This window comes from Lethenteron reissneri, chromosome 48 (genome assembly GCF_015708825.2).
Source record: "Lethenteron reissneri isolate LAM-NWPU_2019-01 chromosome 48, ASM1570882v1, whole genome shotgun sequence".
In the NCBI taxonomy this organism is placed as follows: Eukaryota; Metazoa; Chordata; class Hyperoartia; order Petromyzontiformes; family Petromyzontidae; genus Lethenteron; species Lethenteron reissneri.
In genome coordinates, this window is record NC_083826.1 from 9,722,259 (window position 1) to 9,741,944 (window position 19,686).

At 51.1% G+C, this 19,686-nt stretch overlaps 2 protein-coding genes across 2 annotated transcripts in view; one reads left to right on the forward strand and one right to left on the reverse strand.

Moving 5' to 3' along the window:
* GLE1 (GLE1 RNA export mediator) overlaps positions 1 to 12,587 on the forward strand; it is a 27,198-nt gene extending 14,611 nt beyond the window's left edge. Inside the window, exons 7-17 of the mRNA XM_061571569.1 lie at positions 336 to 620; positions 1,184 to 1,451; positions 1,903 to 2,015; positions 2,885 to 2,954; positions 3,658 to 3,800; positions 4,696 to 4,886; positions 5,551 to 5,680; positions 6,275 to 6,379; positions 8,511 to 8,593; positions 9,108 to 9,171; positions 10,885 to 12,587. Of these exons, the coding sequence (XP_061427553.1) occupies positions 336 to 620; positions 1,184 to 1,451; positions 1,903 to 2,015; positions 2,885 to 2,954; positions 3,658 to 3,800; positions 4,696 to 4,886; positions 5,551 to 5,680; positions 6,275 to 6,379; positions 8,511 to 8,593; positions 9,108 to 9,171; positions 10,885 to 10,953 (1,521 nt within the window). The 3' untranslated portion in view covers positions 10,954 to 12,587. The remainder of the gene's footprint in view (positions 1 to 335; positions 621 to 1,183; positions 1,452 to 1,902; positions 2,016 to 2,884; positions 2,955 to 3,657; positions 3,801 to 4,695; positions 4,887 to 5,550; positions 5,681 to 6,274; positions 6,380 to 8,510; positions 8,594 to 9,107; positions 9,172 to 10,884) is intronic.
* On the reverse strand, positions 12,547 to 19,123 carry LOC133354717 (nyctalopin-like). The gene is made up of 4 exons (XM_061571771.1): positions 19,114 to 19,123; positions 17,713 to 18,032; positions 14,766 to 15,093; positions 12,547 to 14,282 (listed from the first exon to the last, which is right to left on the reverse strand). Exons 1-4 carry the CDS (start codon positions 19,121 to 19,123, stop codon positions 13,828 to 13,830), a joined length of 1,113 nt encoding a protein of 370 aa, XP_061427755.1. The 3' UTR covers positions 12,547 to 13,827.
* Positions 19,124 to 19,686: the final 563 nt, after the last annotated feature.

Genomic DNA, 19,686 nt, shown 5'->3' on the forward strand with positions numbered 1-19,686 from the left:
TCCTCGACTCAAATCCGGGTTGCCCTCGGCCAACCACCCTCAAAACCGCCGCGCACTCGTGTTGCACGAGTTGCTTTTCACCTTACCCAGGGGTCGACAACCAAAATGCCAAGAAGAGCCATTTTTTTCGAATTCGATTAAAAAATACTTTAATTTAAGAGCCGCAATGCGCATGTAGGATGTACGAGATGGTGGTCCTGAATAAATAACGTCACCAAGCGGTCCTGAAAGAGCCGCACACGACTCCAGGGCCGCAAGATGCTGACCCCTCATCTCTAGCCATATGCACGAGACCACCACTCTTCCCGTGTCTCCACCGGTTCCCGTCTCCATAGGTGCTGAACATTCGCTTGCACGAGGCGGCCGAGCAGCACCGGCGCGAGGAAGAGGAGGAGCGGCGCCGGCTGGCAGAGGGTCACGAGCGCGCGCGCCGCCTCAACGCGCTGCAAGAGGAGATGCTGGCGCTGAACCGACGGGCCCAGCCGTCTCCGCCGCAGCCCGGCGCCGCTGCCACCGCAGCCGGCGCTCAGTCGGGGGCGCTGGCGCAACTGGCCGAGCTGCGCATACGCGCCGGGCAGCTGTGCGACACCGTCGCCACCGCCATCAGGAACAGCTCGGATGTGAGCCATCGCCACGTGCTCGTTAATGCAATCAACGATATGGATTGATCCGTTTCGCTCGCAGATACTTGTGTATCTGACGAGATGTTAAATACCTCGCCTGGTATGCAGGAGGTCGTGGGTTCGATTCCGACTCTGACGCCTGCTGCTGTATATTTGGAGTTTCCATGTCTCTCCGTAGTTTTATCTTTATCTCTCCTCCGGATTTTCCCTTCACATTTAGAATCAATGTGTGTATAGATTATTTGAGCCACCACGCTGAGCTATCATTTGTGACCAGGTCGCTTCTGAAAAAGAGTTATATGGCTCAAGTGGGCCTTACCTAGTAAAAAAAAATGTATATTTAGAATTTTATTTGGGCCACCTCTTCCCCTATTATATTGATTATCATATCAAATTGTTAAATGGAACATTTGCTGATTCTTTGTCAGATTATATGGTTTATTTATATATATATTTTAACAGTGGTACTTGAACCAGCAAATTTAGGAACTGCCGTAACAGACAACATACCCTTATGAGTTGCGTCGTCATGGTCGTGTTGCGGGGCGCGCTGTCTGCAGAGCGGTGGCTTAGGCCCAAGCCCGCAAGACCTCGCGCATGCGGAGCAAGTCTTGGCGGAGATGAGGCTCCTGGCCGTGCAGGTGGAGGCGTTGAGGCTCCAGGAGGAACGGCGCTTGGAGGCGGAGAAGGGGGACGCACAGCGCCTGGCACTGGAGCTCCAGCAGCAGCAGCACCAGCAGCAGCAGCAGCAGCAGGAGAGGGAGCAAGCCGAGCAGCAGAAACGGCAGCAAAAGAAGGAGGAGGAGGAGACCCGAAATGCGAATCAAGGTCAGACATCTTCCCCCACACCGCCACCTGCTTACGTGGTGATAGAAGCGGTTTCGTGGGCTTCGCGAAGAGTTGAAGTGAACTTGAGGTGGCCTCTTGGGCCCTGTGATGAGAAAAATTATGCAGATCCATCTGATTTGATGGCAGCTACCTGAACAAGGACTATGTCGGTCCCTGGATATTCACACTCAAGGCTGTATAGGATTGTATATTGGTTCCTGATTGTAAAAGGTTGGGTGTCAGTCCCTGGCTATTTTATGGATGCGTTTCGGTTCCTGGTTATAAGAGACTGTGTCTTGGCCCCAGCTATAACAAGCAGGGTTCATCCCTGGTTATAATGGACTATTGGTACCTCAACAGGTTGTTACCGGTTGTGTATCACTGCTGGTGAGCACAGCTGCACGCCGCTTCCCGCTCGCGCCTTGTTTGACGTCGTGGTCGTTGCGCACAGTGGGCTTGCAGCGCACGGACGGCAGCATCCTGAGCTGGTCCAAGGACCTGCAGGGCAAACTGGAGGAGACCTTGAAGAACATGGACGGCCTCAACAGCAGCAAAGACCCCAAGGTGCGGACCGTTACCCCTGTGGCAGTGATACAAAGGTGGTTGTGAGTTCGTACTGCCGTATGTATTTAGTGAATGCTATTGCACGTGACTTTCCACAGTCAAAACACTCGATACAATTGCAAACATACCTATAGATATACAAGTAAATAAATGCTATTTGATTGGACATGAGCCCCCACGGAGCCACAGAGCCACCTTGCAGCCTCCTCCTGCAGCACGTGCGGGGCCACCAGTCCGCCCGGCACGCCCCGACGCACTTCACAGCCGGAGACGATGAGCACCATGGCCTCCCTTGCTCCCCGCACGCACACAGTGGGCTGTCACGGAGGCCCCGTCAATTTCCGGAAGCAGCAACACACTCCCTGGTCACACCGAAGCCGTTTAACTGCACCCGTTTGCGCCTTGGGAGGTCAAAGCCAGGCATCTGAAGGGAGGGAGCGCTTATGAGGTCCGATCACATAGCCCCTGTCCAGAGGGGAGTTGGGGCTTGGGGCGGGGCGACTGGACATTGCTTTATTTTTTTTCTGCATTTTAACAATCTTTTCTCGCTTGTGCTGTCGTCATCGTGTCACGAGATGAAAAGTCCATTTGGATGTCTCGCAGAGAAGTGCGACCCTCCCTGTTGGAGAATGGCCCCATGAACCTGAACGCCTGGGTTAGATCATCGGCCGCGGCTAACATTGCTCGGTCTTAACATGACCACCTTGTGCTACGTGTAAACAGCAGCACTGGGGAAATAAAAGCGGTCCTTGCGTGGTGCTGGCCACGGCAACGTCACACGTGGCACGAATAGATGCTCGCTAACAGCACTTGCTTCAACAGTCGATAAGGCTGTATGGGGGATCGTTGTCTGTGTGTGCGGTGTGCAGATCAAGGCCATTAAGTTTGATCTTGCCAAGGCAGTGTCGACACCAGTGTCACAAATCTGCTCCACATCAGGTGAGGACCATCCCCTCCCCTATTGCAGCTTCAAGTCTGACCCATGACCCCTCAGGTTGACACACAATCACGTGGATTATGTAGCATAGGCATTGCATTGTGAGTGCAATATTTTAGCAGTGCCTGTAACCATGTCACCTGGAATGCGCCTGAGCTCATCTGATTGTGAAAGCCAATTGGGTTTGGGATAGCATTTGGATGGGTAACTGGCATACATGAAACAAATTTTGTCGGCTGCTGCCGTGCTGTGTTGTCAGAAGGGACCAGTGCAGAAACAAATCATGATTGTGCTCCAATGTTTGCACTCACCGCTTTCACCAACCCACGCTGACCAGTACAGTAAAGCGTGGTCAGATAACCCTTACGTGGGGAGGCAGATCATGGGGAGGCCTTCATCCACCAGTCGTCTGGCAAAGGGGAAGTACAAATACATGGAGCGCGATTGTCAAACGCATTGATTCCGCTCCATCTGTCCTCCCACTTTGTTCACATTACCCGCTGTTAACCACGCCGCCCACTTAGTCATCACTCGTTTCTGTTTATTTCTGCGTCTTCTCGCGTATTTTTTTGTGCACGTGTGAATGACCCTGTGTGTCCTTGTGTATTTGTCTGTTCCCCCGTATCCCATTTCTTCTATGTCTCCCTGTGCATGTTGTGGTTGTCCCTTGTTGTGTACCGTGTGTTGTGCGTATTCCATGACCAGGCTCTCACCTGTACGATATTACGGGGAAGCTGAACTCGCTGCTGAGCAGTCAGACGATCGAAGTAGGCACCCGCTCCATCAGCGTTACTCGCCACCCGCAGGGCCTTCTCTACGCTCAATTCAAACTCGGCGAGAAGCTGGTGGTAAGTCGAAATGCCACACGGCCGAGCGTCAGGGTCCATATTTGCCAAATTCGTAAATTACCTGCAAATTCCTTCATTGGGACTATCTTAACGAAATTTATGTTGAGCCTTAACCAAGGCACTTCACGAAGAATTGACAATGGTACAACAACAATGTGTGAATGTAATGGTGGAGATAGGGTGAATATATGAGAGGAAGTAATGGGAGCGAATCTGTGATGATGCGTGAATTCGGTGAAGGCGAAATTGAAGACGGTCAATGATGATGAATGTATCGAATGAATGGGGAATGAGTGAAAGGCATAGCATGGGAATATGAAGAGGGGAACAGTAATGGTGGTGTGGTTATGAGGGGGAGATTTAAAGGGTCGTGGGGTGAGCTACGGAAAATAAGTGAGGTTTCAGTGAGGAGCGGAAACTAGCGAGCGAAGGCGGCCGCTTAATGTGGTGGGAAGTTTGTTCCAGTGAAGGGGGGTGACAAGAGATGAATAGTGAAAGCGTGGATTTAGCGCAAGGAGGAGAATTAGGAACAACAGAGAGAGACGACAAAGATTGAGAACGTGGAGGGCGAGAAGGCGACACGTAGAGAGGTACAAGCGTGTCAAGCTGTGGTGGGGCCAGACCATGAAGGGGTTGGTAGACCAGGGTGCAGCAGACTCATGCGACTCTTGCAAACGATACTACCCTGGTCTGTTGAGTCCTCACCTGATTAAACAAAGTCGATGGGAAACTCGCATTTTGTTCGCCGTTCAAACACACCCCACATGCCCATTCATCCACTTTGTCGTCGTCGTCCACGAAAATCTGCTCCTCGGCTTTGTATGGCAGTTCGTCCAGCAGAGGATAGCTCAAGGCAGTGCGTCTGTTTGCCCGCTGTTCCTCCGTGCCTCTGCAGAAACAAGGAGAGGAGGAGGTGGCGTCGCAGCACAAGGCGGCGTTCCCCATCGCGGCCGTCGCCATAAGCCTGTGGGACCGCCACCCGGCCCTCGGGGAGCTCCTCCTCGCTCACATGCACCGCAAGTGCCCCTACACCGTGCCCGTCTTCAACCTTCCCACGCCAGGGCAGAACCAAGAGGACTTTTTCAGGTAATGGCGAAGCCCGGTACGTGGGGGATGAGGGGCGCGCGAGAGAAGCAGTGTTTGGTGATCGGTTAGGGTGTCGCTCGAAATTCAAGTTTTGTTATTATCAGGGTTACATCTCCTGGTTTCATTCATTCGCCTGTTGCACTGAGGTGCTTTGGAGTTAAAGGCAATCTTATCGATATTTATTGGTTGCTCAACACGTTTGAAACGTGCATTGTAGGCAATGCATCAAGTCGTCGTAGTGTAGGCACAGATAGAGATAAGTAAAGTGGGAGGCTGAGCGACCTGTGAATATTAACAGAGTTGAATGATATTTTCAACATTTGACTTTTGCATTAGAAGTAACAAAATGAGAGGTTGTGATCCCAGAAAACTAAAAAAAAATTCCATATGCAAATTGAGTGGCAGCCTAGTAACGGTGATGGGTGAGGGGCGATTGGTGACAATCAGACAAATTGTTTTAATTCTCACAGAAGGAATAATCCAACGTCATATTACAATTTTTTCCGCAGTCATTTGTGAGTGGACTGAGCTCGTCAACTCGGCACACTTGAGAATGCGGTTTAATAGCAGCCACCTGAAACTCGGATTCAAACCCAGGACAGCTGGGCCTTGTGCCAATATTCTTGCTTGACTGGTGCCCCTATCCTGTCTCTCTTACCCGCAGGAGCCTTGGTTACTGTTACGATGGCAAGACACTCGAGAAACAGGACCTCTTCCTCAACCGTATGTCGGGCATGATGCGCCTCTACGCAGCCATCATCGCCACGCCCGTGCCCTCTCCCAGCACGAACAAGGTACGGTTGTGCCAGGTTAATTACTATAATAATTACATTCGTCAAGGATCTCAAAACGCTGTACAGGACACAGATGCAGCAGACACTCAGTATATAAATAATTATATTATGAATACACAAAAATTCATTTACTCATCGAACTAAAAGTTTAATAAGCGGAAGTGTATAAGTCGGTTTTAAGACGCATTTTAAAATGTCCCCACAGAGATCCCTGATATCTTGTGGAAGAACTTTCCATAGCCTGGGGGCAAGACAGGAAAAATCTCGGTCACCAATAAACTGAAGCCTCGACCTGGGATTGCAGAGAAGATCTGCATCCCCGCATCTTAAGGATCTTGTTGAATGCTTTCTACTCTAGGCACATTCATACGTCGGGGTTAGGGACTGGAAAGTTTCGACTTATAACGAAACGCTGTATAACGAGGATTTTTTCCCCCATAGGAATAAATGCTAATGGGAAAGGGGGAGGGGGAGATAGGGACTGTGAGAGCATCAACATTGCCTCCTCTTACGTGCTGATGAGCGCTACACTGCGTGCTCCGTGTGTGCTGTTCATGTTTTTGCGTAACAGAGCTATGTGCGTGTGTGTAACAGAGCCATCCCCATGGCTTGCAGTACGGCTGGCGGTGGATTGCACAAATGCTGAACTTGGAGCCAGTGTCCGACATCTCTGCCACCATGCTCTTTGACTTCCTCGAGGTATGCACAAGTACAGACTGTTTAGGCAATTGTTGTTAGCAAGCACTTGTGAAGGCACGGCACACGGGGGGCTGCGTGATCAACACCATGCCCAACCACCTTTGTCTCCCCAAGGCTGATATATACACACCACAACCAGTTAAATCTTGATTTGAAGCTTTCGTGACTGCAGGAATCCATACTCTTTGGTTCTTTCGGTAAAGTCACGTAGGTATAAAAATAACAACCAGTTACTCATTCAAGGGCTGAGTCGACTTCGGGAGGCCCAGGAGGACTACTTTATACATTCTCCACTGTTATTGGTTGTGAGCGGGAATTGAACTCGGGTGGTTAGGTTCATAACACAGAAGTACAACAAGAACAACCACCGTTCACTAAGTGGCGGTGATGTCACCACAGTGCTTGTGCAACGCTAGGTGCGCACGCCACGTGAAGTGTCGAAGGCCCGCTGGCAGGAGGTCACGGAACAGACCCATGGGTTGACAGACTAAGATGACTTGCAGATGCACCACCTGTGCTCTCCGCTGCGTCAACTTCCTGCGTTTGAGCCGCCCGACACTCTGCTCGTTGTTGTGTCCACGTCGCTCGTCTGCTCTCCATTATTGCTGGAGGGCGACTGCCAAACCTCTTCCACAGAGGCCGATCTTGACACTGCTGGTACCAGTCTTCGGCGAGTCGAATCAGCTCCAAATCAATCTGTACCGCATCAGTCCATCTCTTCTATAGCCCATGCTGTGCCCGTTTAGCCCCATCTATCCAGCCAAACAAGCTACTTGGGCATGCTGTGGCTGGGCATGCGTGTTACGTGACCCAGCCAAGGCAGCCTCGTTTGCTGGAGGAGCTCACTGATGGGACTGTGTCGAGATCTTTGAAGGATGTGAGTGCCTCACACAATCCAGTCTGGTTTAGCCCATAATGGATCGTAGGCAGGCTAGCCTGAATGTTTCAAACCAGCGCAGATGTCCCTTTAGAGGGCTTCATGTTTCGCAAGCGTAGAAAAGGGAGGGCACAACTGTGGCTGAGAAAACCCAAAGCTTCATAGGTAGCTTCCACACAGCATTACGCAGATGATGAAAAAATAATGCCGCTCGACTAATTCGGAGTGAGACGCACAAGCAAGCACACATGCACACACACACACGTGCAGGTATACTCATGGTCGTTTGCACACATAATGTACAGGACATACTCGTACATCCGTGCATGCATGCATGTGGGCACGCGTGTTTACACACGCACATGTGCACAAGTACCAAAGCATAGCCCACATATTACGGAATGCAAGTGGACACATGGGAACACATGTAGAACACACAAGCACATGCAAGGGACAGACGCACGCGCATGAACGCGTGCACGTAACATGCACACACACACACACAGACGCGCGCACACGTGTGTACATAAGCCTGAACATACATGAGCACGGATACGTGCACAAATGTAAGCACATGGACACACATTTGGACGTACACACCTACACCTGCTGATAATCTTCCGGCTGTTGGTCTCAGTACATTAACCTGATGTCACATCGACCCGTGGTCGCGTACCTTTCCATGCTGCAAGCTGTTGTTTTCGTGTCGATATTTGTTTGTTTCAAACCTGATTCATTCCATTGATCAAGAAGCTAAAGGTTTTTGGTTCTGGGCATCGCTCACAATCACATGAACGGATCCTCAACAGACCACTTTGGTCATGCCAGTTGACTCTTAGTTAAAGAGGGATTCTATTGAAACGGGTGAGGAACCGACAGTGTGTGGGCTAGGGCACAAGACTTTGTTTCATACAACCCATGGTCACGTGTGGCCTTCCACCTTGAAAGGGCCCAAGAACGGTATTTCTCCATTCACTGCAAGCATCTGAGCTGCATTAGTCAGGTCCTAGAGGGAAATGTTTTCACCCTGGCAATACCGTGCTTCTAATTAAGTGCATTCAGTCACTTCTGTCACCGCAAGGGCACTCGCCACTGATGGGAGCCATGGCAAGTTATGGATCGGCAGTTTCCACATTCATCACTGAGTGCGCTAACCACTGCACCACTGCTCCCTCCCCCATCAGTTGCAGTGTAGTTGAGAGAAATCGAGACTGATGTAACTTGTTTCTGTGTTCCTGGTGGGTGTGTGAGCAGGTGGCGGGTAACGCCATGGAGCGTGCATACTGCAGCCAGTTCTGGAAGCTGCTGTTTTTCATCATCGAAGAATACTTGCCTAGGTAGCTAAACCACCAAGTGTTTCCTGAAGAACTGCACTGTAGTCCTCTTGTCTTAGATCATCACCTGCTGCTGTCAGTCCGTCATATTTGCTCAAATTTATTTTGATGGTGATCTCAGGCGAGGACCACAATGTACTGCTTCCGGAGATGCTGTTTGTTTTTGTTGCATAATGCACAGTGACTGCGTGCTTTTTACACATTCGCATAATGTTTGAAACTTTGGGTTTTCTAGCCTGCACTATTCTCTTCTAATTGGGGTTTCTCATCATTTAAAGATTTTATCCTTGCACACTGTAGTAATATGTTCGATGTGAATTGTAAACTCTGGCACACAAGTCCAGATTTCCACTCTTTGTTAGTAGCAGTGACTTGGACAATTTCATTTATTAAGCTGCCAACAGCTGAGCCCTGATGCAGATGTAGTACCTAAAAGAGCGTATGGCTTGTAAGCATCGAAGTTATCTCTGGATGTGCACACAACCTCACCGAAGTCTGGTTTTGGTCCGTCTTTCAGAATCGAGAAGGTGTCAAGTCCCGCGCAGATGGGATCAGTCAGCAGGCTGAAACTCTTTGTCGAGGTACCACATTCGGCGACGAGCGTTTTGATTGCCCGTTTACATGCAGGTTATGTTACAACATACACTGCCGCAATGCCAATGTTTGGCACACTGACCTCGCGCAACCAGAAATACTCAACGCATTCGTCAACCCAACGCATGCAGTCGCACCTCCGATGAGCAAGGTTGGCTACGTACGGTGCAAAAGAAGTTCTACATACATGCAAACGATGACACTTCCTGTAAAGGAAAATAATAATCTGCGAAATTTCTGGCAGTGGGCCCATCACCGTAGCACATCAAATGTGTTACGGGGATGGCCCATTGCCCAAAACGTTGCTATGATATATATTTCCTTTCAAGGCCACAGTTTTATTGATGAATGTTGGTTTTCTTTTTGTTATCGGCGCTTGTGCACTGCTGCCAATGCAGGATGGTCAAATAATTTGCCATCCAGAGGTTGCAGCTTCGATTCATTCCCCCAGCCTGGTCAGTTCAAATGGGTAAATGTTACTTAACTCGTAAGTTTTTGTAGGCAATATTAAATCCACAATCAACTTTTTGGGCCAGTTTATAAAAAAACTCACTCTGCCAACCCAGCAATATGAATGTGTACACCTACAGTCTGTCGGTAGGTCACGTGTCGTGGGATAAATTGCGGGTATTTCCACCTCGTTCGTTGACGTCTGGCAAGCGTGGAAGATTGTGTGCTCCATAACCTCTGAACGGGGCATCATGACCTGTTGCACTCCTTTAAAGTGGTGGCCTTTCTGCAGTAGCATAAGCAAGTCCTTGCAGGGCGGCACCTTCATGTCATCTCTCTCCCCCCTGCAGCCGATCTCTCTCGTGCTGCTGCGGTGGCCCACTTTACTCCACTGACCCGGGTGCTGCTGCGGGGTCCACTTTCTGCCCCGCCTCCTCCCCCGCCCCGCCCCTTCTCTCTCCCTCCCTACTGCCGAGTCCTATATAACCTCGTGCCACGGCAGACCTTTCGCCTACTTCAGCAGTTGTTTCTCGCTGTGGTTGTCCCACCTGATGACGATTTGCTTGTGTTGCGATCGAAACGTCGCAATCTATTATTGTTCTACCTACGTGACTTTACCGAAAGAACCCAAGAGTATGGATTCCTGCAGTCACGAAAGCTTCAAATCAAGATTGTTGCAACAAGATGAGTAACGTTGTCTTAAGGCTTAACAATCCAAATTCCGTGGCCTGTGCAAGACGTCTATTCAGACTTGCCTTCCCGTACTTATTATTTATTTACTACTCACCTTTCATATGCTATTCGTTACGCACGGTAGCAATTTACTTTGCTCGATCGGTGTTAGCCTCTGAGATCGTGACGTTCTGTGTTGTCATGCCCACTGTCGCCGACTTTTTTCGAGGGCAATATTGGCACGTAAAATAAAGATGAATTGATCGATTGAAGGTGAGATGACGCAAATATTTTAGAAATTGAAATGCGTCTGTTTCGTGAGCATGCTCTGCACACCTTATGGGCATGCTGCCAGGTGGTCAGGGGATGGCAGGGCTTCGAGTGTTTTCCCCTCGTGTGTGTGGGGTTTTCTCCGGGCACTCTTATTACTTCCCACATTGTTGTCGTTGTTGATCACCTTCCACCAGGGCTCATGACAAGAAGTTGGAGGATTAGATTGCCAAGCTCCCTCTACTCAAACCATACAACTCACGACTGATATGAATCGCCATGTGTGTGTTGTGTGTTTTTGTCTACAGAGGTGTATTGCCCGTCGAGTCGTGCCCCAAGCGAGCGGGTATCTCTCCGAAAGTTTCTGGAAGACCTAAAGGGAGAACGGACGCAATGGCGCTTTACAAGGCCCATGACAAGCATCCCTGCGGTGAACCTGATCCAAGTGCCTCTGTCATATTCACAGTGTCTCCTAGTTCGGGGGGTGGGGAGTGCCCCGGTATATCAATTAACAAGTTGATGTTGTTGCCACGAAAACCACATTTTAGCCCGTTTTACAATTTGTTATCTTATTTGTATTGAATTTTTTGATTTCAGAAAAAGGAGAAACAACATTAAAATAAAGTTAAACCACACACACACCACTGAAACTGCCAAAAATCGCGAGCCAATTCTGGAACCCACAATCCAGTGCGCGCTGCATTAGTTATTGCGCCGCGTTAAACTAGGAACCAGCTCGTCTTGATGTTCCTGCTCATCGTGGAGTTGCAGATAATGTGCAGTTGGTATTACATGGAATGCTGCTCAATCCCTGATGTTTGGGAGTGCGAATGTCACGTTTTTTGTTCACTGTTAGCGTTCCCCCAAACAACACTTATACATGGGTGGGACCGTATAACAGGCCACGCTTTTTTATGAACTATGTACATCCATTGAATTACCAGTCGAGGGGATATTGAGAGAGTACGGGAGAGAGTTTTTTAATTGCGTGCATAAAGTGTGCGACAACAGACACGGGGGCAATGCGTACGCATCATTTGAACAAACTATGCGAAGCGATACAGGCAGACCCCGCTTAGCGTGGGCCCATAGAACACTCATTTCACTGTAGCGCTCTGTCCCTAGAAAATTTTAGTTTTTCTACAATAAAAATTCAATGAAACCCAAAAAATCCACAGTCATCTTTTACGAGTGGGAATGCGCGCAGCAGTGCCGGTCGAGGGAAGCGTCCCCGGCCCCCCATCCCGCTCAGCCAATGAGAGCGACGCAAGACCCCCATCCATCCCCGAAGATTATCACGATTCGTAGTCACGATTACTTTTTTAAAACCAAGTTTTAGTATTTTTCCCCCCTTCTCTGGTGAGAACTCGCGAGACCCAGGGCCGAGTCCTCAGGTTCCACCTAAAAGAAACCTCGCCACAGTAAATGTCGACCACGGGCATCACTAAGACCACGGGGGTCCTGGATCACATTCTGCGACAATGACGAGGCGAGCAGCAGCAGCAGCAGCAGCAGCTCCCACCACCGCTGCCTTGTAGGCGGAGTAAAGTAGAATGAACTCGTGAGTAACAGTACATAATACTGATGTTATTAACTATTCATTTTATTAATGAAATCCTATTTTGCCGTCTGTATTATTATTATTATTGCTGTTGCTCACATTTAAGAAATAAAGGGCTCGGCAACGCATGTACAATGGTATAAAGACGCCCTTCTTAGCGCCGATTTGATAAGCGCTCATTTCTCCAGGAATGCATCTTGAATGCTCAGCGAGGTCTGCCTGTATATTATTTCCATTAAGACTTGCAGTAGACATCCTTTGATGTGCCCTACTGTGTATATTTCATGTGTTATGTACAAAATGATTGTAACCTAACACGATTCTAAACGTTTACACATTGAAAATAATATTGCGTTGAATAAATCAAATACTGACATGTAAAGTGCGATTCGACAAAGCGACTGTTTCATTTGCTGTGATGTACTTTTAAATACATTATTAAGTAACTTTTACGTGCGTCCGTATTCAGTCTTTGTTTGAATTTTTTTAACCGTCCACCATTTGTCCGTTGCCGGATGGAAGAATGCTCATGTCGGTGCCATTCGGCGTCATCCATAGTCAAATCCCCTGCTGGATGGAAGCCCTTGCCAAGCCCCCCACCTCCCACAGTTCCCCTAGTAGACCTCGAATGTTAATCTCTCGACACGTTTTGCTTCACCTGGCCATAACATGCAACGTTAGAGGGTGTTAGCATGCACACTGCATCACTCACGTTGTGGATAAATACATTGCATTCCACTTAGAGTCCAGGCGGCCAGAGTAGAATTGGGTACCACGGGCGGTGGCAAATATTTGGTGACACAAGTTGGTGTATTTAAAGATATTGGCAGCAACAAAAAACATTTGATCTGGGATCATGGCCTTAGCATCGTTCAGCGAATCGTGGTTACAAAAAAATTAGTTGGTCACTAAAATTAAAACTGTAGATTGGGTTGCCATTGCGTGAACACACATCTCGATTTTTCAAACAGATTTTTGGAACCAGATTTACATCTAAAACTAAACAAGTCAAGCAAATGTAAGTTTTTGGTGATTTGCCCGTGTGTTGGGGTTGGAGGCATTGCAACAAATCTGGCCCAAAATTAGATGAGGGCCATTGCCACCACATCCACGTGAATCATACCCTTGAAAGAGTGAAGCTTTTAACGAACTGCGCTCAGATTAAAACCAGCCCAGCTTTTGCGATGAACAAAATAACTCTACAGTCTGCTACCATGATGTAATGGTTGGCATACCAGACTTGCAATCCAGGTCTCTCCCGGAATAGCAGTTGAAACAATGCACAAATGTATTAAATCCCTCTGCCTCTTGTCGACCCAGCGGTATAAATGGGCACGCCACAGTGGGGAGGTCGCGTGTGGTGGTTCGAAGCTGGAAAGTGCTGTGCCTCCATCTTTGGCCCGTGTGGAGAAGGAGGCCAAAAATACCCTCTCAGAGCTCCCTCGAGTGGAGGCTCTTTCCGCCAGCATTGGTGTTAGAAAAAAAAGCAACAATCTCGTGGCCTGCACCTTTTCCCGTCACCTTCAGCAGTACGCTTCACTCCGTGCACACGACATCGCGCAGCTCCGCCGAGCGCAAGCGAGCCAAAGCCCGGCTCCCGGCGGCTCCGCTCCCAAATAACGCTCGGCATCTCCGGCCGTGCCACCTCGTCGAGTAACTGCAGGCCAACGAAGGCCAACGCCGGCTACAGTCACGGCGGACACACCGCGGCGGCGGCGGCGACGACGACCACCGCCAACGCCAGCAGACTCGCGCTGGAGGAGACGGAGGAGGCGGAGGTGGCGCCGTCGGTCCAGTTTCCCCAAACTCCGCCGCCGTTGGTCCCGTCAGAGGCGTTGGCCGCGCCGCTCGCGTTCTTGAACGTCTCGAGCAGCATGCGCGACAGCATCGCGCTCAGCCGCCCCTCGCTCGGCCGCGCCGGCACCGCCGCCGCCGCCCGCTGGAACCCGGGGCGGCACTCGCGGGCGTCCGTGTAGCGGAACGGCACCGCGCTCAGCTCCAGGCCGGCGGCCGACTCGGGGGAGGCGCAGGTGACGTCGCGGACCCTGACGCCGAGCGCCGGCGCCCAGCCGCGCAACCAGCGCAGCGCGCACGTGCAGTGCCACGGGTTGCGGAAGAGGTAGATGCGCTGCAGCGACGTCAGGCCTGCAACGTACGGGGGGGGGGGGGGGTCCTACTCGTCACTCGCGAGGAAATGCGATTTCGAGTAACTCGTAGCATATGCGTACTTCTTTCGCGCCGTACATAGCCACAGCCGTGCTCGTTACAGGCGCGGCGATTGGTGCGGTCGTGGTAGCCCGAGAAATGTTTGGAGGTTGAAAAGGGGTCGGCACGCTCCAAAAGGTTGGGAACCGCTATCATAGGCGATATGGGTGATATCTTAGAGGTGTATTGAGCATATTGGCACAAGACAGAGGAAAGTGGAAACAAATGACGTGCTGTGGAAGCCTACAGGATATCTGCGCATGGATCGTGATGATGATAACAGGCGACATTCTGGGCAATGACCCTCCATCATTACATGTTTTTCCCTTTAACCTCCCCCCCCCCTGCCCTCCCCACGCAAAGCAGCGCTCTTTGACGAACGCCGTTGTTGGAGCGTCCTCGCGCGCGAACGCTTCGAGCCACCTGCGAGGGCCTCCTGGGACAGCCACGTGAGGTTGTTGTGGTTGAGGTGCAGCGAGTTCAGCACTCCCAGCTGGCGGAAGGCGCCGGCGTCCAGCGTGGACAGCTCGTTGCGGTCCAGGTAGAGCTCGCGCAGCGCAGACAGCGACCAGAACCAGCTGCCGGTCACGGCGCGCAGGCGGTTCCCGCCGAGGTTGAGCAGGCGCAGGCGGAGCAGGCCGATGAAGGCGAGGGGAGGCAGCGAGGAGATCTCGTTGTCGTTGAGGTACAGGTCCTCCAGGTGCGAGCAGTCGTGGAACGAGCTGTTGTGCACCACCGAGATGTGGTTGCCCTGCGCGTGGTTGGAGGTGGTGGGGAGGAGAGCGGTGGCGCAGGGGTTAACGCGGCACGCTAAGGAACCCGGTGACCCGAGTTCGATTCCCGCTCACGGCCAACACCGCTGGCGATTATCTGAACCGGTTCTGGGCCTCCGCTAGGTGGACTCCGCCTAAAATTCGCACCTCCGATTAGCACGGGTTGGCTACGTACGGTGTGAAAAAGTTCAACAAACATAAGTACAAATGAGTACCTGGTGCGGTGTGTAAATATCGCCACTTGCGAAACAAAGGAGGCCGGGCGTGGTGCTGGCCACCCACCCCCAACGTATGCCGTGCCGGCCTTCCTAGGTGCTACTCGCTACCAGCACTTACCCCAACAGTCTGTTGAAGGCTATACGGGGGGACTTTGTCTTTGGGGAGGTGGGGGGGGGGGCAAGGGGGTGTCAGTGATGACGCTGGGGTTTATATTTGAATCGTAGTTACTGAACGCAGTTTCCAGGAGCCAATATCCGCAAATCGTCCAGCGACCCGCAGCACTGATGACGATATGGAGAGCGAGCGAGACCGGCGCGAGATGGAGTGATGGCCTGGGACCTGCACCACCAAATGCATAGCGGTCAACCCAGACGGTTTACCCCGTGTTCTTGTACAGGGAAATTGAGATATCAGGTCCATACGGCGTACACCCGTTTCAATACGGATACAAAATAATTGTCTGTTGTAGGATGAATGTTGCAATTGATAAGGGCACGTGGTGACCAATAAGGTGTAAATTGGTCTGTAATAAGGTGGGGCACTGACAAGGGGTTGACAGGTATCTAGTAGTGTAGTGTATAGTGTAGTGTATAGTGTAGTGTAGAGTGTAGTGTATAGGATAAACATTGAGATGTACAAGGGCACGTGGTGACCAATAAGGTGTGAATTGGTCTGTAATAAGGTGGGGCACTGACAAGGGGTTGACAGGTGTGCAAATGTCCCTCTGGCCTGCCCAAGTTCACTCTCTTCCTGAGCGGGGAATCTCCGGCATGGACCCCCCCCCCCTCCCAAACACAACCCGAGAGGAGCTCGAGCCAGGACTCTGAGCTACGTACGGTGCGAAAGAAGTTCCAACATACTGAACACGCAAAGGGAAAGGTGCCGCCCTGCATGCACGAATGTTTTTGTTTTGTTTGGCATTGTAACGTTATTACCCCGTGCCCCGACTGGACATCTGTGAAAAGAGCTTTATAGTTCATCGGATTCCTCCAGGAGAATTAAATATTGTGATTCTGTATGTTGTTGTTATGCTTGATTGAGCTGCCAGATATGCCAAGTTCAGGTTTCAAGTGTATTTGGTTGAACCTTGTGGGAACTCAAGAGACAAGGGTAGTCTCATTTTCCAGAGTGACCTGGTGGTGTCCTCGTCACGGTATGGGCCATGTATATTTGTATTATGTAGAACTTATTCCGCACCGTAGATAGCCAACCGCGCTAATCGGATGTGCGCGGGGTAAGGACAACAAACTGACAAGCAAAAAGCAGATTTAAAGAAATGGGTTTTCAATCTAGATCAGTGGTTCTTCACCTTCACCGCGGTCTTGCAGTGAAAGCTAATAAATACGGAAGGTTTGATGAAACAAAGTAGTTGTACTTGCGTGTCCGTGCTTAATTTGTTTTTCGATGATTTGCCTTCTAAAAAAATCTGCCCATGCCTCGCACTCCCAGAAAGGGCATCTCGCACTCCTAGGGGGGGCCTGCACCCAAGGCCGTAATTATAATATAGATATGGGGGGGGGGGACGCATCCCCCCCCCCCCATTATTCAAATATGCTCAAAATGTTCCCCCCAATATATAGCTATAAAATAGAATTCTGTTTATATGATTGTGGTTGTGGTTGTACTTTATTAATTCCTAATCTCTGCCATTACATACAATGAAACAAGAAAAGGTAAAAAAACAGTAATGTAATATAACACACTATTAGACATTGTTAGTAAAAAAAAGTCCATCCCATGTGTTAGTGAATTTTATTTTAAGCAGGAAATTCGTTTTCAAATTTAGATTTTTATTTTCTGGGGGGGGGGGGGGGGGGGGGGACGGACCCCAGATCCCCTGGAAGATTTGGTCCCCCCAATGTTGACTCCATGGCTACGGCCTTGCCTGCACCCCAGGTTAAGAACCACTGGTACACGTGGTTTACAAGTGCATCGCTCCGGTGGCTTCCCAATATTAACCTGCAGGTGCAACTGCCTGCACGCTCACTCTTGCAGACGGTACGGCTTCCCCCATCTCGAGCGGGCGATGGGTGGACGCGGTGCCTTGCCCCCCCCCCCCCTTCCACGGTGGGTAAAGCCACGAGGTTGGGACCCCCGTTGACAACCACCGTGAGAGACAAATCAAATACTGGGGCTCCCACCTGACCGTTTGCCGCACCCCCACTGAGCTGATAAAGTCGTCACTACGCCAGGGGACGGTAACCAAAATAACAAGAAAAGCGAATTGTTTTTTCGAATTGGTTAAAACAAAAAATCCAACTCAATATTTCAAGAGCCGCAATGCCCACCGTGGTGAACACACGAGACGTGGCCACCCGGAGCCGCAGGTTTGCCGACCCCCCTGGGTGTGACCCGTTGGTGTTCGAGAGGCGCCGCACCTGCAGGTCGAGCAGCACGAGGCCCACGAGGCCGTGCAGCGAGTTGTAGGCCACGGCCTCGATGTTGTTCTGCCCCAGGTAGAGGTGCGAGAGGCGCGAGAGGCCCTGCACCGCGCCCGGCACGCGGCGCATGTGGTTGCCCCAGGCGCGCAGCTCCCGCAGCGCGTGCAGCTCCAGGAGGATGCGGTCGGGCAGCGAGAAGAGGTTGCAGGCCGACAGGTCGAGCAGGCGAAGGGACGGCAGGCCCTCGAAGCTGCGCGTGTGCAGCGCCGTGAAGTGCCGGTTGTGTGCCAGGCTCAGCATGCTCACGCTCGGCAGGCCTGCGCTCTCGCGCCCACCACGACCACCACGACAGTGAACGCGCAACGACGGGGCGACGTTGGCTGACGTTGGCTGACATTGCCGGTCACGTTAGTTGACGTTGAGCCAACGTTGGTTGACATTGGGTCAACGTTGACTCAACGTTGACCCAACGTTGGTTCAGGTTGGGGCAACATTAGTTGACGTTGAACCAACGTTGGCCCAACGTCGGGCCAACGTTGGTCCAACTTCGGGCCAACGTTGGTTAACGTCAGGGCGACGTTAGTTGAAGTTGGCTGACGTTGCCGGTAACGTTAGTTGACATCGGGGCAACGTTGGCCCATCGTTGCATGTCTACTGGGGAGGGCCTCATATCGCATGCATCTCATCTGGTCTCGAGCGGACCAGTGCCCTCTGGGGCTGTAGAACAGTCCGGCCAATAATAATTTCCACAATAACATTAATAACCCTATTGAGTGTTCACATAGCAGCGTCGTTGATGCAACTGGATCTCACAATGCCGCACAATCTGCAAATACGCAAAGATGAATATGTTCAGCCAATTAACGAGCGGGAGGAGTCAAGAGCACCTGGGGAAAAAAATGTCCACGCCTGCAAGGGGGCAACACTCCACACCTGTCAACCCCTTATCAGCGTCCTACCTTATTTCAGACCAATTCAGACCGTATTGGTCACCCTGTGCCCCTTTGGATCGCAACGTTCATCCTACAGAGTCCCATCGCAAGGGAGAAACGCAAACAAATAGGCAAATGTGTTTGCCCGTATTGAAACGGCTATACGCTGTATGGACCCGAAAACTATTTTTTCTGTACAAGAATTCGGGTAAACCGTATGGGTTGGCAACTATGACACTTTATCCCGCGCAAATGGAATAGATGGAGATTAGTCACATTTTGCTGTTGACCCCTGCTGGCGAGCCAAGGTAGTTTCACAAAATGTGGTGTGCGACGCACACGTTGAGATTTACAAGGGCACAGGGTGACCAATAAGGTCTGAATTGGTCTGTGATGAGGTGGGCCCTGATAAGGAGTTGACAGGTGTGGTGATGCGTCACTCGCTGCCTCCACAGTGCTGGATTACAGGCGTGCATCGGCACCACTCCGATGGGAGCTGTCCCTTCGCGGTGTGTAAAGAGCACCGGCCTGCAAATGGGCAAAAGTCTGCCAGTAGGGGGACCACGTTGCCAGGAGTTGACAGCATGGATGGCTTGGGGGGGGGGGGGTAAGAACAAAACATTCGAGACAGTTTGGGCAGCAGAGGAGAATGAGCGATCTTCGACGAAGCGACGATTGACTGGGGACTTCCACAGAAGGGATTGGTAGCTGGAGCAGGCGGCGTGTGGAGGGGAGTAGAGTGAGATGAGCGGGGAGAGGCAGGAGATAGCGTGGAGGGGAGTAGAGTGAGATGAGAGGGGAGAGGCAGGAGAGTGCGTGGAGGGGAGTAGAGTGAGATGAGTGGGGAGAGGCAGGAGAGTGCGTGGAGGGGAGTAGAGTGAGATGAGAGGGGAGAGGCAGGAGAGTGCGTGGAGGGGAGTGGAGTGAGATGAGAGGGGAGAGGCAGGAGAGTGCGTGGAGGGGAGTGGAGTGAGATGAGAGGGGAGAGGCAGGAGAGTGCGTAGAGGGGAGTGGAGTGAGATGAGAGGGGAGAGGCAGG

Excerpts from the sequence above, each read along its gene's own strand:
- LOC133354717 (XM_061571771.1), bottom strand. Across the intron at positions 15,094-17,712 it reads TCGTGCTGCTCGACCTGCAG|GGCAACCACATCTCGGTGGT; the intron begins GTGCGGCGCCTC and ends AACCACGCGCAG. Across the intron at positions 14,283-14,765 it reads GTCCCAGGAGGCCCTCGCAG|GCCTGACGTCGCTGCAGCGC; the intron begins GTGGCTCGAAGC and ends CGTACGTTGCAG.